The following is a 26,998-nucleotide window of genomic DNA, read 5'->3' on the forward strand; positions in this document are numbered from 1 at the left end:
TGCTTTCCTGCCATCAGGCCCAGAGGATCCGTAATAAGGCGAGGAAAAGCCATCACAAATATTCGGCTTGACATTCTGCATAATACAGGCACTGGCTATTTTTGTGCAAGCCCAAATTAAGCCAAATCTAACGCAGCGTTACTAATGTTTTGGAGCAGGGAACACATAGTTGCGCAGGGTCAGCCAGTGCCTGGTGAAAGCCAAGGGTGCCTGTGACCTGCCCAGAGTGGGCACGAGAGCAAGGCAAAGTTATAGGGCAATATTTACATCCAGGCACAGATCTCCTTACACGCACATACGGGTGGCACGTCCGCGCGTGCATGTTCGGCAGCCAGGTTATCTGACCTCAGTCAGATACTATCTGCAATTCAGGACAGAACAGAAGAATTTATTTTGACTCAATGCTAGCAGAGAATGCTTTTTGCCAGAACAGCTCACTATATTGTATGATAACTGAATGAAGCTAATTTTCAGCAGATTCTGTCTAACAGCTCTTAACTGGTAGAAATAGTTCAAGGTCTTTAAAGTATACAGTGTTGCATAGTCCCCGATTCACACATTCTGCTAATAACTGCCAGACAATTGTATTGAATTTATTCAAAAACCATTAGCTGCAGAAATTCATACTCTTCAGTTCTGCCTTAGATACATGCTATATTACACTTACATTAAGGTTAATGTGCAATGCCAGTTCTTTAACAAAGGAACTGCAAATATTTGAAGTTACAGCATCTCTAAGGTGTCTGTTTTAAAAGTTTATTGTTTCTCTCTTGCAATTCCCCTTTCATCCCTGCCCCTGCCAGGAGACTTGGGCTGAAAAAATGGTGAGAATATTAGAGCAAATACAGGCACATATTTGAGACAGTCTTTGTACAGCGTGCATATGCTACCAGCATTACAAGGATTTTTCTTTCATCTGTTCCTTCAGACATGAGCCTCCAAAATACTTAAAAACCGCTTCATAAATATCCTTCGAAAAACCATCATCCCATCTTCAGAGCGCTGGTGTGTTAAACGCCTGCCACCAAAAAATGATGTTAAAATCTGGGAAGCGCTAGAGGTGGAAGCTGAGGAGCAGAAGTAGCAAGAACAGAAGAATGCTAAAACAAGAGAGCCTCAGTGAGAGGCTGAGACATGGTGTACTTTCTATAAATGAAATAATACACACGTCCCATTCACGTTATAAAAAATGTTACAGGTAGGTAAGCTTCTGTAATTTATCTAATACTCTTATATTCATGTTTCCTTAGGTTTCATGCAATTTATTAAGTTTTCAGCGTTGCCTGCAGCAAAAAGGATAAACAACAGCAGATGTGAAACTCCCTATTTTAAGGGCCCGCCAAACTCCCGCAAAGCCTGCAAGCAGCTGGGGAGGCCTGATTACCATCAGCTCTGCATGGCCAGTCCAGCTGCCCTCCCCAGGCTGAGCCCAAAGCTGGTACACCTTGACCCAAGGTAGGTCTTGCCTCTTTAGAAGGGGCTTGTCCTCTCTGTTCTGTAAGATTTTGGTTGGAAATATGTTTTGTTGGCCAAGGGTCACGTAAACCACATGAACAAAGTAGCCTGGAGAAAAAAAGAGGACCAGAACAACACAAGTGACACACACATCCCTGTCTGGTCACAGGGGACAGAGGGCTTCATGAACATTTACACAAACAAAAGGCAGAGCCATGGAGTTTGTTATTCCCCGGCAGCAAATAACCAAGATATTACACCTTCACTGCACGTACACTAAAAGGCTCTCAGTGACATCAAAGAAGTAGAAGCTTTACAAAATTTGTGTGTAAGACTTCACCATCCTCAGTCACAGAAGAGGAGGTACCATGCTGAGGCACAGGAGATGCTGAAAGAGAACAAAGCATTACAAATCTATATTTAGAAGCCTGGAGCCCCCATGCCCTGCTGGGCATCACACACACAGGACACATCCATGCAGCAGAGCACGGTCCAGGACATCACCTGGGGCCATGCACCATGCCAGCAAGGCTAAAGTCAGCTCCAGTCTGCAACATGATGTGTTGGGTTTGCATTTGGTCAGCTCTGGAAGCACTGGAGGAAATCCCTGAGTCTCTGCTCCCATCTACCCAGACATACCTTCAGTTAAAGGCCATGGGGAGAATAGACACAGAAGACCATGATACTTCCCACCATTATAGGTGTTCCTTTCATGTTGTTGCAGTTCTATTTCCAGTGATGGAAGCCGTCAAATAAGCACACTTACTCCTCAATTTTGATTTTAACCAAGGGGTTGTCTCTAAACCAAAAATCTTGCATTTTTAATGACCATAAAATTCAACTAAATACCAGCAGGCTGCAGGCTCTCTCCCTCCTATACCCCATTGTCTCAAAGAAAAGGATTCAGTCTTTTCCTATTTTGTACAAACCAAGAAAGCCTCTGAAACTACTTACACACAAACATGTGCTAGAGCAGTTGTTCCTCAAACATTAACAGCCTCCAGACTAAAAGTCCTGCAAGGCAAAACAGGCAAGAAGAAGGAGGAGAATCCCAGCTCACAAGGTGCAGCTGAGAATTAAGGGATGGTTTTGAAAGAAGGAGGAAATCTGCCGCACTAACGTGGTGCTAGTGAGCACACACATAATAAATTGGGGATTCCCCGTGTCAGGGCTGGCTCTGAGCGTGAATTGCAGAGTTCCAGGGAGGATCAATAACTGTCAGAAGGAGAAGAAAGTGAGCACTAAATTCGCTCTCCTTTCATCTTCAACAAATGGAACAGAAAATCTGATGGATGACAGAACCTTTCGTTTCTATAGCGTTCTTGTTGAACTAAAGACTGGTGACATTGAGATGATTTTCGACATGCGCTTCTGTAGATCCAGGAGCAATTATAAAAATAAAAATAAAAGAATTTTGTTACAAAGAAGCCCCCAAAGCAAAAGTAGCGATTCAGAAGGGCAGGGTGAAGAAAAATATTAATGAAAGCCCGTGCCAGTGGTCAGCCCCTAGCATGTGAGAGTGCAGAGTTTTGGAAGCATGGAGTACATTAAACACAACACACCCCTTGCCTCCCCCATAATTAAGTTAGAGATGTGAGAGCAAAAGCAATAGAGGCTGTCTGTTTAGTTTCTCTGCTTGGCAGGGCACCACACACACATGCACACAATTTCTCCTCTCCTCCATTTCTGAAAGGAAGGCAGGGGGAGGGGGAAGGGGGGCGGTCGACAGGGGGGGAAATATAAAGCCCAAATGAGCAGATAAACAAAAAATCCAAAGCAAACACAAAAAAAATTTTCCCAGATTTCAAAGAAGGAACACGCTACTGCTCAAAGAAATGCCAAAATATCTTCTCCATCCCTTTATTCTACTGTAGACAGTCACTCAACCCATCAGGAAAATTATATTAAAAAAATAACAACAACAACAACAGCAGAAAGGAGACAGGACCTTTTGTACAATCCAGCTGGCTTCTGTACCTTGACTTTCATATCAGATATTTATTTTGGCATGTAGGCAGTGGGGGGAGGGGAAACATCTCTGGACACAGCATGACATCCTCCACCACGGTGTAAGAGTTCAGAGCACAGAGGTACATATCTGGCTGTCACCCGTGAATGCTGAATGTGCCATGTGATAATGCACAATGCCTTTGTCCCGTACAGTGCCACACCAACAAGGCACAGGGCAAGGTGGGGGGAGGTCCCAGAAAAGAACACACGATCCATCTTCAGCCTTATGATCTGGGTTCAGCAAAGAGGTGGCACTGTCAAAACCACCATTCAGGTGGGTTTGGGATCAAAATGCTATCTTGGAGTTCACCAGCTGGGCTGCCGGGGTCCCCAGCACTGCAGTAAGGTATTTGCAGAGGATGTGTCACCTGGGCCAGCCCAGAAGAGGCATATTTCCACCACTGAAATGGAAAATTAAAAGCCTGCAAAACAAATGCAGTGACTCAACTGGGCATAAGGGCTTGGTGTAAAGTTCAGAAATTGGCCTACGAATGCTAATTCCATCTTAAAGTGTCTGTGTGGGGAGGCTATTCCTGCTTCCTCAGTGGAATGAAGATATTAAGTGATGAGCTCTGAGACCCCAGACTAGGTGGTGGCAATAAAAGAAAAAAAAAACAAACCCAAAAAGAAAAAACAAGGCCCGACCCTTGTATTTTAATCCAAACAGACCACGCCACACAAAATCAAGATTAGCTGGGGCTCTCTGGTATCAGTGACTGCCTACCACAGACTCATTGTCCCTGCAGCTCCCCGGGTGCTGGCCCCGCACCACGCCCTGTGGTTTCCCACTGACGCACCGGCGCTCCCCGTCCCACCCCACAGCCACCCAGCCTGCACCCAGCCACCCTCTGGCTCTGCTTTTTGGGAGACATGGACACCACACTGACAGCCTCCTCTGGAACCCCAACAGCGGCCCGGTATGCTCCTCCAGCCCAGTTTCATTCACTTCTTTTAGACGGGCAGATCTGTGCATAGCCACAGCCAGTTTCACTGCTGGGCACCGAGGGAGATGGTTCAGATATTGCCCGTTCAAACCCATCATCGGGGAGTACTGGAAACGATCCCTCTGAAAATCTGCATCACCTAGCAGAAGAAAAGAGTCGCCTGACACCCCCATTGAATAACCTGGTAATTTCAGTATCTCAGCCAAATTGTGGTTTGAGAGATGAGGCCTTGTCTCCATATGAAAAAGATAAATCAATCTAGAATACACAAATGCAATTTTAAATGAGAGTATCTGCTCCAGATCAAATACAGATGCAGAACCCACAGCTTCAGATTAACAGCATCCTCCCAGTTTAGTTTAATCTACTTTGAAAGCAAATTACTCTGTGCTAGGAAGAGGCACTCATTCTCCAACAAAAGCATCCTCACACACCAAGTAGCTCCTCAAGAGCAATCCCGTGTGTAGAAGGGACATTGTTTCGCACAGACAGGAGCCTCTTGCTGTACCTTCTCTCCCTAAAAGCTGCAAAAAGTTGCTGGTACTGAAGAACTTCTTTGCTTCACCTGAGTGCTTCTCAGGCCAGGTTACACAGCCCTTCACAGCCTGCCCAGCACAATGGGATGCCACCACAAGCTGAACAGTATTTTAGTCTGAACTTTTCTCCACTGAAGGCAATTTTTTTGCCTCTTGGAAGGATCTGTAAAACATCATCTAAGTACACGTTACAATATAAACAGAAGAAGCAGCATTGTCTCCAAAGCAGGGTCTCTGCACATTTCGAAAGGCTTCACACCAAGTTTCCATGCTTGACAAGGAGCATCTCATGAGGGCAACGCACTCCAGCTGATTGCACAATGACAGCAAGTGCCAGAAAACTCCAAGTCTAATCTGAGATCTGACACTGACTTGTTGTGTGGGCTTGGGCAAACCACTTAACCTTTCCACATTTCAGCTCTTCTGCCATTAATTGAGGGTAATAATGCCGAGCTACCTCTTCCTCCAGGGACTGATGGGGAGCCCGGGGTTTTTATAGCACTTTGGAAATGTGAAGTGCTATGGAAGTGCAAAGTACCATTATCCAGAACTTCCACCATCACCTCAACATGTGGGTGCAGCAGATGCTGGCGAGAAGTCGCCTGCAGGGAAGACTCCAGACAAACTTAATGTCCATGTTTACCCTGAGATTTCACTGGGACGATGTTCAAGCAGCAAAAAGGGAATTTAAAAGTCCTTTCCTTCCTCCTCACAGAGGCAGGAGCAGTATCCAATACAGGAGGTTCCCAGTGCAAGGGCACCAGGGGTGCAGAGCCATGCAGGAGTCATTCACCCCTCAGAGAGGTAGAGTTCTCCTGCTGACAGCACAGGGAAGGGATTGCTCCCTGCTCCAGTGGCCTTATCTCAAATTTGTGGCAGCTCTCAATCACACCTCCAAACACCCAACCAGAACAGCAGGAGTGCTTCTCTGAGCCCTTCACTGAACCACCACCATACCTGGATCTCACCAGGCTGAGTCAATATTCACAGGAGAAGCACGGCAACAAGAAGTATCCAAACCCTTACACCACCCGGCACGTGCTCATTCCAGAAGGCAAGCAAACAACATCCAGCTCTTACGAAGTGTAACTCAGCCCATTTCTTGCTTTGCTAGTTTCCCAAACTCCACAAGCAGGATTGAGGTCCTGCGAGGTGAAGGGACATGAGAGCACACGATGCCCACGCTCCATGGGCTCGTCCAGGCACGTCTTAGAACAAGGGTGGGAGACAAAGTGGAGCAGATGACCTGATTACACCTCACCAAAACCTTAATAACACAAGCAAAGGTTAAAGATGCTGTTCATTCTGGACAATTGAGCTGCCTTGAGCATGCCTTGAAGGGTTACAGACACCACACATAGCTACAAAGAGCATTTTCTCCTCGGAGTCCCATCTAACCTACCAGTTCCTCTAAACTAGAGAATTAACTATTTGCTAACTGGGATGTCTAGGAAAAGGTAGCCCTGAAAACTATTGTGGCAACTAAATAGACACATAGATGGGCTGTCCAGCTGCATAGCAGACATCTTGGGAACATGTTCTGCAATGGCACTAAAAATAGCATTGTTTCACCTGGAACAGCAGTGATGTCTCTCTAGGAGATGGGGAGGAGCAGAGAAGCAGAGATCTCTTGTAGGCTGTTATTATCAGTAATAAGTTTATTTACAAATCAAAGTTGACTGTTCTTCATGACTAGAAAGGGGTGGAAATTTCAAAATACTCCTAACAAAATGCTTCAAACTACTGACTTCTTTACTTCTGTGTTTCTAACATACAAAACCAGGGCAACGCGAGCTAGATCAGCATTACACTGTGCTCTGTAGCAAAAAAGGAGAAATTCATTAAATGACAAAGCTAACTGCTTTCTGTGACTACACCAGCAAATGAATTCAGTGGTAAGGACTCTTGCCAAGACGGTGAATTTATGCAAGTACTGGAGAATCTTCATGGAAAATAAACTTTTATTAATTAAAGAGTATCACTCACTGCTCAACCCAGGGGACGGAAATGTATCACATGTTCCTCATCTCTGCTCAGAGGAGCCCCAACATCAGCCAGCTCAGGAACTGCTTGTGGATCATCTCCAAGACAAAACGCTGAGACTCGTGCATGAGTAACAAACAAAGTTCCACAAAAAATCACGATCTCTGCAGTGATCCTTCACTAACAGGAAGAGCAGTTCATTTTGCTGCACGAGTGATTATTCATAAATTATTAAATCCAGCCCCACTCAGGATACTTACTCAGGGAAGCAACTGCTCCAACATGTCAAAAACTTTTGTTTTCTAAATCTTTGAAACCAGTATCACTTCAAAACACATATGGAGCCAGATTTTCCAGAGAAGCTCTAGCACATGTTTTTAGTGCCCACTCTCTCCAGTCCTGGCCAGACTGAGGGACAGCAGCTTACTCTCCCTGCTCTGGCCTTTGGAGACAGCCTGTTTCAGTAGGACAGTGCCATTGTTTTCACCCTCTTCTCTCTCTCTCTCCCATCCATGCGAACCAGACACAGAAACATCTGGAGAACACGAGCTTACTTTCCCATCCTTATCACACAGGAGACTGTATCTCCCAAGCAGGAATTTGGGGAGCAGCCTGCCCATGAGCACAAGTTCCGCTGCACTACTGTGTGCAGCAGTCATGGAGCAGGCAATTTCCTGCCTGGCAGGAAGGCAGCGGAGAGCCCTGGGCTGCTCCCGGCCTCCTGCCTGCCCACCAGCTGCAGGCAGGCGCTGGAGAAGGACAAATGTGAAAGCAGGAGAAAGTGCGGGGCTGCAAACATGCATCTGAACACAAAGCAGCCAGAGGATGCATGGATAAAAAAAATGGGATACATTATTATTCCATAAATTAAGTTAAAGCAACCTCAGCACATCCCAGACCTTTAATACCGGGCTGCTGCACACCAAGTGAGTTGGCTTCCAGCCTGCAAAATGTTTCAACTTCACTCAACTGAGACAAGCCCCACATTTTATTAAAAGAGGTTTATCTTTCTGCAAATAAACCTCAACAGCTTTTGCACCCTGAAGAAGCAACTTCAGTCTGCGTCTTGCCCTCCTCCCCCTTGCCCACAACAAAACACACATTCAAAATCTGATGAGTAAAGAACTACCAGTTACAGCTTTCTGGACCTTGCCCATGCCAGGCTGGTATGCAACAGGTTTCAATGTTTGTTTTTATAATAAATAAAGCAAAAGTATGATGAGACAACTAAGCTCCTCGCCTCTCCTCCGCCTTCTTTGAAGATGGCTTTTTATTTTGAGACTTAAGCAAAACAGTAAGGCAGTTAATAAAATAAAGGGCATTCCCTATCTCACATTTCAGCCTGATCCAAATAACCTAGATAGCCTTAAAATACCAAGCTTGCCTGTCAGCCATTTAATGAAGAAGTATTTTTTTTAAAAAAGAAACGTAACACACACACACTTTCCTTTCTTCTTATATATCTACTGGTCTGCCCCATGATCTCATTTTTCCTGATAAAAACCAAAAAAAATTAGGAGGGAAAAAAACCCCAAAACATGCTTTTCCAAGCAAGGAGCAAAACCTAAATAAAATTAAGGAAGTGTAAAGCCCAACTTTAACAGCAGACAAGTATGCAGAGAACAGTGTGACCTTCCCTTATCACCCACTGACATGCTAAATCATTTCCAAAGAAAAATGCTCTTTTCTGCCACTTCTTCACTCTGTGAGCACCTCCAGCTCCTACATGGCCAGTGAAGAGTTAAATCTCCCACTATCCCCTGCTGCCTGCGAAAAATCACTGAAACAATTGAGACATTGTCCAGTGAACAAGACTCCCAGGGCCTGACATTTTTGTTTATGTCCCAGTTCTCAGCCTGTCAATTTTCACTCCCAACGTTAAAAGCCTGGCTTGCCCCAATACAGTCTGCCCTCGTCTGAAAAGGCTCCACTTAATTTATTTTATTAAAGCTATGGTGTGTTTATGATTCAGAGCCCTCCCCATACGAGGACCTGTTGGTCCCATCCCCCTGCCTTCCTCCCTGCCCTGCAATAGCGACTTCCTAACTCTGAGGAGGCTTTGCAATGCCTTTTGCAGGGCCATTGCCCAGGAAAATAACTGTGCTTAGGTTAAACACCGATGTCTGCCTTTTCCTGGAGTATGAAATATGTGTTACTGAACTCCAGTCCCTTAAAATAGCCTTTCATTATTAACCAGGGTAGGGTAGAGGGGAAGGGTGTTGGATACTAAGCTAGAGTGGCAGGAACTTTAAAAATAAAATAAAGTTAATTAAAAGAAACAAAATAAAACAAACAAAAAAATTTAAAAAAATAAAAACAGCCTGAAAAAAACCAAACCACACACACCCACTCTCACTACTCAGCAGCAAACTAGAAAAAATACATGTAATGGAGTAAAACAAACATCTTGGAGCAAAGCGGTGTTTTCTCGGCTGCTTCGCGGCTGCATTTCCTGCCTGTGTTTTCATAATGACCAGAGCGTCAGGCCCAAAATACATCCCTCTCCTTCACCCCTGCCGTCCTCTCCCCCCATTCCCAGCATTTCTTTTTTTTTTTTTTCCCCCTTCGTTACGCTCTCAATACTTTATCTCCATGAAAAGCACACACAGCGGTCACCAGCGTTTCCTGTTTGCCGAGTGTGCTTTAACTATATCACACCCTCGGCTGCTGCGCTGGAATGCACAGCATATGGCATTGTGAAAGGGTTTACTGTCGAATAATGGCAGCAATGCAGTCCTGCTGGTTTATATCAAACCCTGTCACTCTCTTCACGGAGGTCTCCCTCGTGCTCTCCGAGAGGCGAGGTAAAACACACACACACACACACACACACACAACTTCAACTCTCCTGGAGGACCTCAGCAGAAGCCTGTCTGAACCAAGACCTGCGAACTCCAGGCAAGGAAGATTGCAACTTATGAAGTGGTGACTTGCAGCCACTCTGAGGTTTGTTTCGGATCTTAGTCCTCCATAATGGAACCTTCTACAGGTGAACAAATGGGCTGTTAAAAGATTTTTCATCTCCTCGGTGGGATTCCTGTGGGCACAGCCAGCATGGGCTGGAGGATGGCTACATTCCCAAGCCCCTCTTCTCCAGGGTGGCAGGGCTGTCAGCCTGAGCAGCTCCCTGAGCTCTATCCCAAAGCACAGCTTCACCTTCCCTGATTTCAAAAATCAGCACTGATATATTTGGTTATGAAAACATCCACGTGAAAAGCAAACGTACACCGTCACCTTTCACTTTGGGCCAAAGTTTCAAAACTGCATTTTCATTTAATTGCTCACAGGTTTATTTTTGGTTTGTTTTTTTGTTTTTGTGTTTCTTTCTTTTTTAAGCAACTTTGAAAGAAAAATACTTCCTAAATAAATAAATAAATAAATAAGTAGATAAATAGATAAAGTGCTGCTTCCAACTGCAGTCAGGTTTAGCTAAGATGCTCACAAAGGTTATATATACTTCAAAGTGCTTTTTGTGCAGATCTTGAAATGCCTTCCCATGCCCGGATGCATTCGGCCAGCAGACGCTGAAACGAGTAGCAATACTTTTAAAACCCATTGAAATGCATCCATCCACCCTCTCTTCATAAAAGGAAGCCTTACTTAACAGGCATTTATTATTGCTGAACTAGGGTTGAAAGTTCAGTGTCCTTATAGACCAAAATTATCAAGATTTCTGAGTTTTCAGCCCACGTTTAAGTCCTAATGAGCTATTGTACCCACTCACTGCTATTAACTCTTTGATGTCAGGAACCCATGATGCTCTTTTAAATGTCTCACAGATGTCCAAGGGAAAAAGTGCAAAGCTCACCTGTGCTGAACGACAGGTGAGCAACCGTGGCTTCTTTTTTTTTTTTTTTTTTTTTTTGCCTTTAGTCCCCTCCAGCAAAATATGCAAAGACAACTACAGCATTAAATATGCATGTCAAAGACAGGCTAGCCTACCAGTCTGGACTGTGAACTCAGACTCAGGGGAGCTGTACATCGCTTCCAGCTTTGCCATGATCTGATATGCAGAACACGTTACCTTTCTGGGAAAGGGACGTGAGCATACGGTGCCCGTCACACCACACACGTACAGCAACCCAGCCACTGCTGTGCCGTGCACTGCACAGGCCCATCTCCCCTGGACTTGGGCAATCTGAGGCAGTGACAACAATCTGCTTTTCTGACAGCTCCTTGCCTGCTAGATCTTCCTAAATACAGGTAACAATAAAATGATGATGACATTATCTTTAATTTGCACCAAGCGCTTTCACCTGCTCATTACACAGTCACATCAGTGAAACTGTGTCCACAGGAAGAAGCCACTGTCATGCTCGAATGCACTTGGGAAGGGTAGGGTACCTAATTTTCCAACCCCAGACTAAGGCCCCCAATACAACCGCCAGCAAACAGGAGCAGGCTGATGCTTAAATTCAGGAGTAAAAAGCCCAGCTGGGCACCCGGGCGTGGAGCAGCTTGAGTTGGCCAGACAAGAACTCAGCACGAGCTCTTTGGTTGTTGTCCTCTCCCACCAGTGCTGGGACTGCTCCCTCACACTTTCTCACTGTTTACTCACCCCACAGATTCCTCAGCACAGTGACCTGAGGTGTCCAAGCAGGAATGGGGTTTAACAGTCCATCTCCGGTGTGAGTGGACGCTCCCTGGACGTGCCCCAGGCATGAGGAGCAGAACAAGTCACTGCAGGGTGAGCCCAGCAAGGCCTTACAGCACCTCTGTAACTGCCCAGCCACATGCTGGACACCTTCAGTCCAAATGGCAGCTGCTGCCTTACATTTACCCCTTGGGCAACAGTTGTGGAGCAACCAGCATTGCCTCAGATCCACACCGGAGCTTATCCCAAAGTAACCTGTCCTGGCCATCAGAGCCCTTTAATAAGGAGCAGGTTATTTCATGTCCAGTAAACGACTTCCCTGCAAGAGCTGGACCTGCCTGAAAAGCATTGACATGAGGAGTCAACGTGGAGCAGTTATGGCTTTAGCAATTCAAACTCTTACTTGCTTAATATTAATTAACCACGTAGACATGCCCAACATGCAGTGACAGAAGTTCTGCCGCCAGGGAAAACTTCTCTGCAGACATTTGGGGTTTTCTAATGATATGGCTTCCATGCAGCTGCTTGGCAAGAGCCATAAGTGCACAGTAAGAAAGTCTGGCGGCTTTCAGGTCTCTTCATTCTGCCTTCCTCCATAAAACACCATTTCCTTATTACAGGGCAGTCACATGCCCACAACACTCAATACTGACATTGCAGACCTCTGCAGGAACAGATTAGGGCAACTTTTTTTAATTTCTTTCCTTTCCCAAACACTATCCTTTCAGACAGGGAATGAGACCATGTTCAGATTTTGTTCATTTCCCAGTGGGTAGATAAGCATCAAGGGACCTAAACCCCTCTACAACTTTTCTTCTACTACTCCTCCTACAGCCCTGGGAAGAAATATGTCAGCACAAGGACAAGCTCCAGGAGAGGAGAGTTCAGGTCACACTATTCCTTCTCTCCCTCTTTCTTTTCAGTAGCTGAGAGGCAGGCAGAGTCCACAACCATCTCTCAGGAAAGGACTTTATTTCATATAAATGCTCATTTCCAGCACTCCAACTCAGAAAAGTGTCACTACACAAGACAACACTTTGAGCACATGTTTAAGTGTTGTCCTGAACACCGATGGACATCACCGCATGTTTAATGATTTCTTGAATCAAGGCCTAAGAAGCAAAAAGGAAGGGGAAGCTAGTTTCCACAGTAATAGTAGTTGAGAAGTCTTTGAGTCGTGCCAACAGGAAAAATGCATGTTAAAGAACCACTTGCCTCTCCTAGGAAATGGCACCTCTTTCTGCAGGCCTGCAGGGCCCAGGGTCACCATCAGGTCCTTAATCCGTACCAAGAAGGTAGAGGGATAAGGTTGGGGGGGAAGAAAAATAACAACAACAAAAAAACCCTCAAACCAAACCCCAAAACCTGGTTACTTCTTACTTCCATCAGGGAGGTTAGTCAGAAAACACCCTTCTCTTGTATACACACAAACCTATGTGTTCAAACCATGCATTCCCATGACCAGCTACCAGCCTATCCCTCATTCTGCACCTATCATTCCTACCGATGGGGGCCTGGGTGCATGGCTGCTGCCAGCCAAGGGAGAGGAAGGACTGGTCCAACTCCCCCAAACTTACTAATTCCAAGACATGAGGTGTGAGGTACATCTGACACAAGGACCTAAATGACACCAAAAGTAACTTTCATCTAAGGTCTGATACATGTACGGATTTTAGGTTCAGATTTCAAAAACTACTTAAGTTACTGGGGATTTTCTTGCTTTCCTGTGGGGCTACAGGCTTTTTTGCTTGCCTCTAAAATACGGATGTGGAAATCATCAGTTTCTCAAAATCAACTTGGGAAAGTTACTTAGCAGATGTTCTGGCCACACTGGTGAAACAGATGAGTGAGCAGTGCTTCCCCACCTGACTAAAGTGCTCAGTGACTTTACTCACAGGTATCTGTTAGCTAAGAGCAAAGCTTCCAAGTAAGTTCCCCTGGAACCAGATCCCTGTCACCAGCCCACTGCAAACCCAAAATCTGTTTGACAACTATTTCTAACTTCCTTTTGTAAAAATAGGCACAGGATACTGCTTGGGGACTGATTAGGGGTGGGAACTTGTTTCACAAAGGCATCACTTCTTGTTCTTTGTAACATTTCTAACTCCCCAAAGGCTTTCCAAAATGGGTCAGCCCCTTACCAAGCGGATCTCCATGGCGCAGAGCAGAAAGCATCCTTCCTTCTCTTTATGCAGTGGCTTGCAAAGCCAACTCTTTCACAGGAGGGAGTAGAAATGTCTACACGTTCCAGAAAGTAAAGCATCCCATGAATAATCTAATCCCAAACCACATGAACTGGTGAGAAAAGCAATAATCCTAGGCTTGAGCAAACTGGCAAAAAATGGTCCTGAGCTCAGCAATGCCAGTTTCCTTCCTTTCTTTTTAATGAAAAATACGTGCTGTTTACTTTACTATAGCACCTGGACACAGCCCACAGACCTTGTTTAGACAGAAAATAGGCAGTTCCTATTCAAGTAGGCTCATCTGCACAGGGAAAGTTTTTGTGTTCAAGTGTGAATTGAAAAACGCAGAACAACTATTTCGAATTATCTTTCCGTGTGGACACTGTTATTCAGCATTAAGAGTTCCTTTGTGAGATTTAGCTTAATCCGTTTCCAAAGCGGATTAAGCTAAACCACACAAAGGACCTCTTACTGCTGAATAAGAGTGGCCGCATGGAGAGATAATGAGGAATAGTTATTCCGAGACAGCTACTTTGACTGCGTATGTATTTGGGCTTTTCCACCCTGCTTCAACAAGCCCAAAGATGTACGGGTAAGGGAAGACTGTGGTTCTAGAAATTTGGAGAAAAATAAGTGCCAGGGCCATATCATACCCATTAAACCTTCTGCTCTACACATGATGGCTGCTCCTGCTCCAGTCGGCACGGGCTCTGGCTCCAGAGGAGGTTGCATTATTCAGTACCTGCTCCTCCAAGCTCCAGATTGAATCCAGCCACAAACTTCAGCTGCAGACAGGGCGCACGAGGAGGAGGACCCGCGGCCAGCGGCCCTGCCAAGCCTGCCACCCTCGGTACACATCAACTTTGATCTGACAGGCTCACCCATCTGGCTCTGCAGCATCACCCGGCGCTGCTGCGGCTCCTCGCCCGCTGCCAAGGCCGAGCTGCTGCTGCTGCAGCCTCCCGCCCGTCCGGGGCCCTGGGGACAGACCGTCTGTGTCCTCCCCGTTCTGCCTGGCACAGCCGTGCTTCTGCTGGAGAGCTGATAGCCTGCTGGTATTTAATTGTGGGCCCATACAACTCCCTAGAAGTTTGTTTAGCATGCATGCTCCAGGATAACACACTGCCATGTGATTGAATTCAAAATGCAGCTTGTGCTCCTCTGCACTGAAATACTCTCCCAAACCATCTTCCCGGTGCAGGTTTCTCAAACTGTTGCTCTCTGCAGGTTTGTTGTATCCCAGACTAACTAGTCAAAAATGGCCAGAATTTAGGCATCCTATTTGAGTCACATTAGGGACACAAGGGGTTATTTCATGAACAAAAGATACAAGAGGGAATCCTGCTGTAGACACACCTCCGACCACACTGAAGGCAGCACAGCTACATCTGTCTTAAAATGACCTGATGAGCAAGCTTTTGTCTTGCTTCCTCGTCACCAAGAGAGCTTGAATACTCAGATATGACAGAGAGAGATATATACTTTGTTGTGTCGTAACAAACCAAAATGCCAAATCTCAAGGCTCCAACTTTATGTGCAAGACTGCACAGCCTCTTCAAGAAACCAAAACTGTTGTCGATTCACTGTAATATCCACGGCTATAAACCTGCTACTTCAGGACAACCTGCTGAGCCATCCCCAGTGATGTTAGAGGAGACTGACCCTGCCTGGAAATGTTGCAGCCATCCATCACAAGGTAAGCCACCCCAGCACTCAAAGCCAGAGCCTTTGCCAGCACCAAGGACCAGGTTCTCCGAAAGTCAAACCAGATGATTCACAAGAAACGGATGCTCAACAGATGAGGGTTTGATTGAATCGAATATATCCTCACACCCCTACTCAGCTGCCTTCTCCTGGAGCAACAATTAGGGTTGCTAACTCCTACAATTTTACAGCCAGTCTAGCAATACTTGCTGTTTTTCAGGGCTTGGTAGCCTTGAAGTCAAGTGTTTAGGGAAGAACCTCAGACTCCGCTTACAGCACACAGCAAGCTCACTAACTGCTATAGAGAAAACTTTGAGATTGAGCAGAATATCCCCTGCAGGCTCAGGAAACAGAACAAATAAAGAGAATACAAAATGTATTATTTAAGAAACAGAAAACAAACAAAAACAACACACAACCCCCCCCCACAAATCCTCATGATGTTTTGAGGCCTGACTCATGATCCTAGAACAATTGGGGTTGGCACTACTATACATTTTACAGCATTTATTCACAGCTGAAATATCCCAGCATCCAAATACTTCAGAGTTCTTGGAGCTACTCACAGATCTCCTGACTACAACCAAGCGTGACAATTCATCCCAGCTGCCAATCCAGCCCCAAGGTGTCTTCTGAAGGTGCTTTAGTGCTGACTGATGTTTGCAGAAGCATTAAATTCCTGCTCACTTCACAGTAAGAGGTACAAGCCTGCACATTTCCCCAGTCTCAGCATTACAGCAGAGGAGTTACCTCCAGTACTGAGAAGAGGGCTGTAGAGGGTGGACATTGTGTTACAGAGTAAACACAAGGGTAAGAAGCAGTCCCTCAAAGTCTGAACTATTTTGCAAACATATCAAATTACCAAGTGAATTACTTTCAAGGAGCCCACATTTCTTCTATTGTCTACACAAACCAAGCACTAGGTGTCCATTCATATTTAATGGGTACTGAATATAACGGCTGTGTTTTATAGGAACCCATCCAAAACAATTTTATTGGGCTGCTGGTAGGTGAACTCTATACTTAGCCCCAAACATTCTGGTTTGTACAGAGAATTTTTTTAAACACACCATCTCCAACAAAAAAAAATCAAAAGGAATTAGTGGTAAAAGATTCAGCCACAAAATTCTCAGCAAGCTTAATTTGTTCTGTGGCTTAATTCCAAGAAGCTCCAAAAATTCAGGACAAGATGTTTGCACACTTTTGGGCATGTATTAATGAAACATTTTATTTACTTTGCAATTGCCAGAGCAATTAGCCAAATAAAGTATAGAGTATTTAAAAAAGGAGAGAGTCACTAAAGGAGCTTTCCAATTAGGTCTGCATGGGTATTTCTGCAGTGTGAGTCTTAGGGAGCTGTGTGTTGGGTCCATGATTTACCAGCCACCAGGGACTGACTGGGCACTGGGACAGCTCAGACACAGTCCTCTCCTCCTGCCCACAGCATGCCCCTCTCAATACCAGGCACTGATATCAGTGATGCCCAACCAAGTCCTTCCCCCCCACAACACCACTGTGCTCCTGACCACCCTGCAGATCTCTAGGGACAGAAGAGGGTGTCCTATCATGGCTGCAGGCAGCCTGGAATGGAATCCATGAACATCTCAAGAGGTTACTGGAGATGAAGAACAATCTCCCAACAACAAAACATTAAAGATAAACAAAGCAAGAGTTTTAAAAACCCTCTCAGAGCACTGTGAGTGGAACTTACAGGATTATGGTTCCAGATGGCTCCACACATACAGGACATATGTATGTCTCGATGCACACCACTTGCAGCCTGTCTGGAGTGACACTGTAGGTACGTTGTAAAATCTGCCTAAGATAAACCTGTTACTAGAAGGTATTTGTTTTTTTTCTTTAAAATGCAGAAGTACAAACCACATTAGAAAAAAAAAAAAATAGGGAACAGGCAGGGTAGACTGTGCAGCTTCAACTCCAGTCGCTTTGGGAAAAAAACTCTTGATCTCTCCAAAGCACCCAGAGGTCCCAGACACCCACTGTCCATGCTCATCCAAGAGGCTGAGAACAGTCAGTACATTTCAGATGGTTTTGCCTTCAGTTTTGCTTGTCACATTATGTTTTGAAAAAACATTTTTACTTAAGGGAAAAAAAAAAGAAAAAAAGAAAAAAAATGAGATACACTACTGCACAGTGATTCTTTGTTCTTGGTGATTCAGTCTACTATATGGCTGTGTTCCTTACGTATTAGGCCAAAAAGTACTGGAAGTCCTCCCCCTGAGGTTAACATTGACATTTACTTCAAAATGCAGGAATTTTTTAAACCCCTTAGTGTTTTATAAGGAATATATTGTACCGAGCCACCATCATCTTGGGTTCTGAATGTTTTTTGCCGGGTACAAAGGAAGCTAAAAGCAAGTCTTTGCACAGCCTCCAGGAGGCAGGATCCCAGGACTGGCCTTTCACCCACACTCCTGCCCAAAACAGGGTATGGCTGAGTCAGAGTATTTACTTTGCAGAGAACAGGGAAGAACAGCACTGGTTTTCTCCTTAAGGTTGTAGAAATGCGCACAGATAAAAAGCTTTTAATGGAGCTTGCTTTCTGTAGTGAGCAGATTTTGGAGATCCTCACACAGACATAATTTGCTCATTTTCACTTGCCTGTCCAAGCTGCAACAAAAAATACTCATGTGAAATTCCCACTCCTACATCACCCATCTCTCATCCTTATCACCATGCTGGCAGCGCACACGTGGATCAGATCAGCTGCACACTGACCATGGGACTTCTGGACAACTAGCATCCCACCCCCTGAGAGCAAGGCACCCAGCTTTACACCCAAAACTTCCTGCTAAGACTGTTTTGCAAAATCTTAATACCTTCAATGAAATCAAAGGTCAGGGAAAAAAAAAAAAAAAAAAAAAAGAGGGGAAATAACTATAAAAAACACTTTAAAAATATCCCAGCCTCATAATAGTACTATCTGCAGGCTGATTTCCAAATTTTGACCTAGCAAGCTTAATAATACACTATTAAAACTGTTTTCCCCCCAGTTTTCTTTCACCTTTGGACACAGATAAGCAGCATGACTGTGCCAGAGTGAGATGCAAAAAGTCTTACCAGATGAGTGAAGGAACTAAATGTAAATAAATGCACTGGTCTTAAATGGAGCCTCATGCTGTACCTTCCTCAAGACATACTGAACATAATTTCAGTTTAATATTCTGTTTCTCATTATGGGCCTTGGAGACTCTCTCGAGCACCATGAAAAAGCAGTTTTAACCCAGCCCTCGGCACTGGGGACAGCAATCCAGCCAAATTATTCATGCTGGTCTTTTGCTTCAATTTTTGTAGTCTTAACTTAATGTTCTTAAACAAATCTGAAAGGAGGATGGCTGACAAATAGAACAGATTTTACTTAAGACATTACAGACGGCCATGTTATGCAGCCTTGAGTCATTAAGCTGAACTCCTAAGGGGAGTTTCAGGGAAGCTGGGAGTAAAGGCCAGCATGGAGCTTGTGGTTGTCACAGTCAAGCACTGAGAAGAAAGAGTGTTAAAAAAGGGAAAGAATGAAGAAAAAAAAAAAAAAAGGAAGGGGACAGAAAAAATGGGAGGGGGGGGGAAAAGGGGGAGAGGAAAACCCAAGCTGCCATACTCTTCTTTCCTCTCTTTGTAATCTAGCTATGAAGATTAGCCTCAAATCCTGATTTCAGAGATAGGGGAAAGATAAGAAGTGATTTGCAGGTGTTAGCATTTTCCTACAGATCTTCAGGGCAGCCCAGCTGATTCGAAGATGAAAAACTGGGATATGTACACTTGATGGGTAGACTAGACACAGCAACCAGGGTAGAGAACTGGTTTCTACACATTGCACTTGCACAGAAACATCAGGATGCCCGTGAAATACTCTTCACTGCTCCACAAAAAGATCGACTGTGTTTTCACAAATGCAGAAGTGGATGTAGAGCCCTGTGCAAGAGCAGCCAGGTCCCAGGTGCTGTGGGCAGGCACAGCAGCAGCAACAGGGACACCAGAGATGCCTGACACATCCCAGGCCAATTGGCATCTGCAGCCACTTTATCTCCCCCAAATGCCATTACCCGCTCTAACTTTATTTACCAAAAAAGACCATTTTCACTCTGCAAAATTAACGTGGCCTGGGGTCGGTGCCAGGAAAAAGGGTGGAAAAAGCTGCCCCTTATTTATGTATTTTAACAGAACAAGGCAAAACAGTTTGCTGCTAGAAATAAACATTAAACCTTGCAGAACCTCCCCCCCTCCCAAAAACCCACTGCTCTCCCCCTCACCCCCTCTTCCGCCTCCTCTCCCTCCAACATTGTAAGTAGCACAAAAGATCACATTACAAATGCCAGCTGTGGCTCTTTCGGAAAGTGGCCTCCATCTCGGAGGTAGTATATGTTCCTCATGGCCTAAGTGGTTGCTATGGTAAATATGCTTTTTATTGAATAGCAGAGTGAAACAGCTTTTAAAGAGACCCATAAGAACCCCATAAATGGTCAAAACACAAAGCAGATCAACCTCAGCCTCCCTGGAAGCAGGTTTCGCTTCCCTTTCCAAAATGATTGTGATTTTTGAAGCCTCTGTGAATATTTTGTTGACCATTCATCTCCACCTCGCCCACACCTGGGTGGAAGGGCTGGAGAGAGTCAGGGGAGTCAAGGCCCCAGTCAAACCCCTCATAGGCTGCTATGGGTTTTAAAGGCAAGTGTCCCCTCTCCTGCAGGGCAGGAGGCTTAAGGACAGTGGATGCTCAGCACTGGGAAGCTCAGGTGATCCCAACCAAACTCATCCTGCCCTGCCCATCTGCAACCACCCAGGAGAAGCCTCTCGCTCCCTCTCCATCTCTTCCTAGGAGCCTGACACCACTCCACCACACCAGAGCCCTGGGGACATTCCCACCCCCTGTGTCAGTCCTCTGGCACAGCAGTAAAAAGAGAAGAATTAAAATAGGAAAGTTTCTCTAGCTCGTTTCTTATTAGGAGTAAGATGATGGCAGGTTTTGATGACTGCGGATCTCTGATTAACCAGCCAGACATCTTTTCTCTGATCTCTTCCTTCAGTGACAGCCCAAGTGGACAGGAAAGAAAAGCAAAGTAATTCTGAAAAAGTGAAGCAGCCAGCAGTAGATATCAACTGGGCAGATACCAGTCTTGTTCCAATTGCTCTCTGATGGATTGAAGGATGGTTTAGAAGCTATGGATTCTAAAACATAGGAAATCTTTTTTTCCTTTTGGATAAAGAACTGTGACACTCATCACAATATGCTGACAATTCTCAATTTAAAGAGACAACAATGGAAAAAGAAGCACCTCAAAATGTTTGGTATAATTTGAGAATTCTAGCAAAAATGTGTGTGCCTTGCATGATCTACCAGCTGTGTCAGCTATAGACTATAGAGCAAAAAGTAAAGAATGAGCAGCTTTTCTTTTCCTGGTATTTACCTTATCATCCAATGGTAGTAAAATGTTTTTTAAAAAATCACATTAAACTTGATGATGATTTTTTTCAGACAAAAAACTGTAACCCACTACATGCCATTCTCCCTGGAGGTAGACTTCCCAGATGAATAGTCAGAGCTAAGATGCTCCTTAACAATAGATGGCACTGACACTGGCTGTGGGTGAGGATGGACCATTGCATATCACCTCTCTTGCAAATCACCACATAAACAAACCATTTCCTTCTAGATCTCTACGGACGCTATTTCAGAAAGTAAAATAAACCCCCAAACCACTCTCATGTAAATTTGTACTGAACATTGCAAACTCAACATTGTTTTAACAGAAGCAGAAGAAAAATTAACCAAGAATTGAAAATTTAAGTCAGATTATTTTAAATACTATTCATTTTAAAGAGAGTGTTACATTTTGTAGGTAGTAGTAAACATTTGATAACAATGTTTATACTAAATGAGAAGTCATCACAACACAAAGGAACATGTGTTTTGTTGAACTTGGCTCTTTTGAGCCTTCATCCAGGTAAAAATCCTGACTGACTCTCAAACTCTCATCCATGATTTTACAGTAAGAAAAGATTTCTTTAAGTAAAGGACATAGAATAGGCTTGGTTTTGATTTTTCTAACGCTTTCCAGACAGTCTCTTCACTCTCTTCACTTCAGCACTGTCAGATGTGCAAACCATCCTGACTGGACTCCACTGCCACTATGTAATTCTGCAGTGTGTAAATTTAGAGCATTTTTGACTCTCTGGTCTCCGGCAAGGCACATAGATGACAACTTCATAAACAGCCTACTGGTAACAAAAGTATTCCCTCCTTTTACCACAGGCTTGTTAGGGACTTGTTTGTTTTGAGATATTTCTCCTTTGGTCTGCGTAAAAGAAAACTGATGACAACCAATGCCATTATTGTCAAATGCCTTTTTTTTTTTTTTTTAAAACAAAGGAAGAACATCTTTCTGCGTTTACTTACAACAATGTGTGCTGGAGATGGAGACCTAGCATCCTTGAGGGCTTGTCTACTCTGAAGGCTCCCTGCCTGAACATCAAGCAGTGGCCATTTCATCTGCAGATACTGGATGGAGGAAACAAAAATGGGAAAAGAAAAATGAGTTCAGAAAAGAAAGGCAAAAAAAATAACAAATCTTAGGTAACATGGATAAAAAAGTATAAATTAAAACTTATGCAAGAAACTGAAACAAAAAATTAAGACAACCTTACATGTCTGTGGAGACAAAATCTGTGCAGAACTAACAATTTCATACCACTGTGTTACAGTTCAGGAATAAGAAAATGAAACAGATTGCAAAGACAGTATTACATTAATTTTGCTAATTGTAGCAAATCTAGAAGTAGAATAAAACCCACAAAGAAACAAAATAACATAACCATGGAGAGGATGGGACAAGGGAAAAGGTGGATATCCGTATCAGGAGAGGGAAAGCATATCATGAATTAAGAATATGATCTCATTACTGAATGGGTCATCTGTCAACAATGTACCAAGTCAACTGGTCCAACTCCCGAGTGCTGTATGAGCCCTAAAGACAGAGCACTACCCTAAAAAGATCCAGCACTGCTGGGTGGTAGCACCTATTTTCTCTACTTTTCACCATTGCTGGAAGACACCGTGGATTTTCTTATAGCTTATCTCCTGTCAGACAACCCTGGCTCGGGGACAGCCACAACTTCTCCGTGGCACTGCCACCAGCAGACAGGCTGAACACACACAGGTGCTATGTCTGCAGCATTTGGGGGCACAGATTCAAAAGCAAGAAAAGCCTCAGCTCACTGCACCAGAAGTGCTCAATTCTGAACAAAAGCTGCGCTGTCCCGGTTAATACAGGTTAATAGGGGACTTCTGAAAGCCCTGTGCCATGCTGGAAGAAATGTGTATGGCCACATACATTCAGGCCCCTGCCAGAACTAAGAAAAGCAGCTGCACACATAGATCAGGACACTGCAGAAGCTCCTATTTAGCACTAGATGCTGGTTGACCTGACAGAACTATTCCTAGAAAATACCCACTAGAGATATAGTTATGTTTACCCATTACTTCTTTTTTAAGTAAGAGTTATCTTGAAGAAACATCATGCACAAACAGCCTCCACCACTCCAGGCAAACAACGGAAGCTGTATCTGAATCTTCATGAAGGAAGGAAGGAGATCTGGTTCCATGCTTTCAGCACATCACTATCTATCACATTTGCTCACGTATCCAAAACATTTGCACACATGCAAGGCCTGCTTGCTGAAAGACTCTGGGCACTGAGGTGCCCAAAAAGCAGAAGCCAGCAGGAGAATGTGTTACCAATTCCCATCACTTAGAGGGCCTGAGTTTTCTGAGCTACTGGAATGCAAATAAACAAACCCATATTCTGGATTTGTGCCCCATATGAGTTCCACAAGTTCCAAGAAGTCTTGTTTTTATTCATGTTCACATTTGGGATTTGTGCAATGTGGACCAGAATGTTTCAGCACTTCTTAAAAACAAGAAATAAAACCCAAACAAACCAGAACTAGACAACCCATAAGCAATATTTCTAACTCTTACGACTCGATTGTAAGCCTCCAGATATTTGATCACTTGCATCAAATCCCGGCTCTTCAATATATGTGACCACAACATAAATTTTAAAGTTGAGATGATGTTAAAGCAACTTTCTAACCCTTTGTGGTTTCAAAAAAGTGCCTAAAAATGCAGCCCAAGTGTGTAGAACTTGGACCCAAAGCCTAAGCCAACTGAGAGCCAACTTTTAAACTTGAGGGGAAATCTGATACATTACAGATTTTCAGATGGCACTATTACACAAGTAAACTGCTGCATTTTCAAAAGTCCACCAGTTTTCTTAGACAGCAATCGAAACACCACCACACAGAGGGACGCATGAACTTGCAGAACGGGTCCTGATGGGTGGCAGCTACTACTGGCTTCCTCAGGTTTTCCAGAAAACCAGTGAAGTATTTTTCCCATCTTCCAAGGAAAACCTCACAGGATGTGTGCATGACTCTGCTTCAAAGTCCACAAAGGTTTTGGAGAGCAAGAGGCTATTGTAGCTGAAGCTCCTACAAGACCATGACAGCTCAAACAGTAGCTTTTCAGGGAACAGACACCAAGCCATTACCCACAAAAATAAACCCATTTATGGTCATTTTTCCATGACCATTCCACAGTTACAGGCAACCCTGGAATATCCCTACAACCATGACAGCCTGTGAGGAGCTCAGGTCAGCAGCTGTCCTAAAACACAGGCTGAGAAACACGTGGGCTTCTCTGAGACTGCCCCAAGGGCAGACAGAGGCATTGACAAGCAGCAGGGGTGAGCTCACAGCAGACCCCATCCAGTCAGTAATTATTGCAGGGATTACGAAGCCTTCAGGACTGTCAGTTCTGCTGGTTTTTACTAGCAATAAATTCCATTAGAAGAAACAGAGCAAGAAGGCATGGTTGCTCCCACTCCACCGCTATCCCACGACAGCCCGTGCTTTCAGCTCCTACACCAGGCTGACCTAAGGGCAAGATGAACGTTTCAGAAGATCTTACTGTTACACTTCGTTTTCCTCCTTTTAAAACCCTTAGTCTGGATTCTCAGTAAAGCCCTTCTCTTACCCACCCCTGCTAAAGAGGATCCAAGTCTTACAGAGCAAAGGCTAAAGCACTAACAGCTTCTCTTGGACATGCACATGAAGCCCAGCAGGAACAGTCCAAACCCAGAGGGCTCAGTTTTGCACACAAGCACAGACATGGACAGCTTCCATTTCTACCAGTGGATAATACACCGGTGGGAGACAAAATAAAATCAAATAACCAGACCCAAGGGAAAGCAGTAAAGCACAAGGGTCGATAAAGCAACTCCCATGAGCTCTACCAAGTGGCCAGGATCCAGAGCAGCCTCCCAGCCCCGCCAAGGGCGAGATGTTCTGTCTGTCAGATAAGCAGAGAGGGCCAGAGCCCACAGCCACTGCCCATGTCAAGCTAGTGAACCCACAGCTTCAACAGCAGGATGTTTGCAAAAGCAAAAAACGTCCCATTTGCTGGCTTCAGAATGCCAGCCCTGTTGATAAAGTATGAAATATTAGCATTGTTTAAGGTGACGAGTCTGACTCAAGTCCTCCTCATCCAAGAATTGTCATGCCTGTAACACAATATTGACGTGGTGGCTTATAATTCTTACTTTACATAAAAGCTTCATTGTGTGCCAAATTCAATCTCCACAGGCTACCTGAGCCACAGATTTTTACAAGTCTACATTTCAGCGCTGCGAGTCTACAATACACATAATTTTCAATTATGTTAGGGCAGAACAGGATCACTGCCTATATAACATTACTGGTTGGAGGAAATGAGACTCAGCCCTACTGCCGAGAGAGCTAACTGGATCCAGATGGTGGCCGAGCAGCCGCCCCCTCCACAACTCTCTCTTTCACAGTGGAGGGACATGCCAAGCCCTTGCTGGGGCTGGGAGCTGTGACAGGAGGATGCCTGGGCAGAGGGGGGAGTTGCATCACCTCGAGGAAGAGGAGGGAGAGCCGTGATTGCTCTTGCTGGTTTGCTACTGCTGCCCTACACTATGATATTCTTATTAAAAAGGAGAAAAATTAGGCCCTGCTACAGCAGAGAGGTAAATCCTTTCCTTCCTCAAGCAACTAAATAGCAGGAAATCCTCTTCTCTTGGCCCTAAATGCAGTTTTGAGCCAGACAGTTCCTCTGATTTGCAAGGAGTCCACAAAAATCCAAAGCTGACTTTCCCAGCCTTCTGACCCTGCTTTTACATTCCTGCACCAGGCAGCTGGGACGGGGGGAGAAGGGTAAGAGGGGGGGGAAATTTCCACCATCCTGCTCCTGCAAGTGCTGGACACCCACTCGCTCCACTCCTGCTTCTTGTGTCTCAGTGTGGAAATCAGGACTTGCCTGTACAAACACTGAACTTTTCAACAAATTAACTCTAACAAATCTGTGCAAATTATTTCAGAACAAAACCGTTGAAATGGGCTCTGCTGGCCTGCTTTTAACATTTTTTTTAAATAATGTCATCGTGGTGCAAGTACTTTATTCCCTGTTTAACAATATGATCTGATGGGGATCATTAGCATGTGTGCATTAAAAAAAAAAAAAAAAGTTTTATGGCAAGTCTCAGAGAGCTTAAGCAAAATAATTGTTAAGCTCCAGGCCTCCACACAAGAATTAAAACAAGTATGGGGCGAGCGTACTTGAGAGAAACCAAAGCTTTTAAAAAGGCTGTTAAATTGTCAGCACAAGGGAAAAGGCAAATGATTTGAATGGCCCAGATTTTTTCTGTAGAAAGGAACAAAAAAAAACCAAACCCCAAGAACCTTCCTACACATCTACACCTCCCATCTACGACCAGAGGGTCCCTCAAAGCACAGACCCACCGGGAGCAGCTCTGCACAGGCACTCCCCAAAGCAGCCACCTTCCTGAGAACTGGCTGGGCAGACAAACATCCTTCCCAAGTTTTCACAGCAGAGTTGGTCAAAAGCAGCTAAACTTCACATCCAGCACTAGAGGAGTTTGCTGGAAGCTGTAAGTCAGGGTCTGCAGCTGCCGCACAGGCCGGGGCAGGGCTCACAGCAGTGCAGCCATGGAGGGAAGGATGGCACTGAGCTCACAGGTGTTTCCTGCACCGGTGTCCAACCTGGACCTGTCCCCTTGTCACACTATTGTTTTCACTGCTCGACTGCCCTACAAGTGATGTTCTACTACATTTAAAAACATAAACACAGTAAGGGGGGGGGGGGGGGGGGGGGGAAGGCCGTATTTTTAAACAGAAGGAAAGCTGCACAATGCTTTCCAGCTCAGGTTTCCTGCAGCTGGTGCTTATTAGCTCCCAGGAACTGAAACAAGCAGGAGCAGGGCTCCTGGAGTCAGCTTCATGCCACTGGTCTCCAGCACCTCCCCTAACCATCGGGCAACACCTCCAAAGTCTGCACTTTCTCCCTGGATTTCAAATAGAAATATTCCTGATCCTAGTTCTGGAGTTAGTCTCTCCCTTGGCCAGCATTGTAGAATCATGTGGAAGTACACACCTAGATGTCAACTGCAAGGTCACGAGTTTCTCCAATATTTAGTTAGAAGCATTTCTGGGAGGGACCATCTAGACAAATTTTAACCAGAGATAATCCAGGAG

General features: G+C 44.7%; 1 protein-coding gene across 9 annotated transcripts in view; it reads right to left on the reverse strand.

Annotated features, from left to right (window-relative positions):
- Positions 1-26,998, reverse strand: part of TCF7L2 (transcription factor 7 like 2) — a 172,857-nt gene that overhangs the window by 89,901 nt on the left and 55,958 nt on the right. For 8 of the 9 annotated variants that reach the window (XM_066190909.1, XM_066190908.1, XM_066190912.1 and 5 more), the window contains exon 4: positions 21,825-21,926. The exons of the other annotated variant lie outside the window; for it this stretch is intronic. In XM_066190909.1, the coding sequence (XP_066047006.1) occupies positions 21,825-21,926 (102 nt within the window). The remainder of the gene's footprint in view (positions 1-21,824; positions 21,927-26,998) is intronic. 9 annotated transcript variants of the gene reach the window in all.

The sequence above is a fragment of the Chamaea fasciata genome, unplaced genomic scaffold, assembly GCF_029207755.1.
Source record: "Chamaea fasciata isolate MVZ Bird 193981 ecotype frontalis unplaced genomic scaffold, bChaFas1.0.hap1 SCAF_9, whole genome shotgun sequence".
NCBI classification, from domain to species: domain Eukaryota; kingdom Metazoa; phylum Chordata; class Aves; order Passeriformes; family Sylviidae; genus Chamaea; species Chamaea fasciata.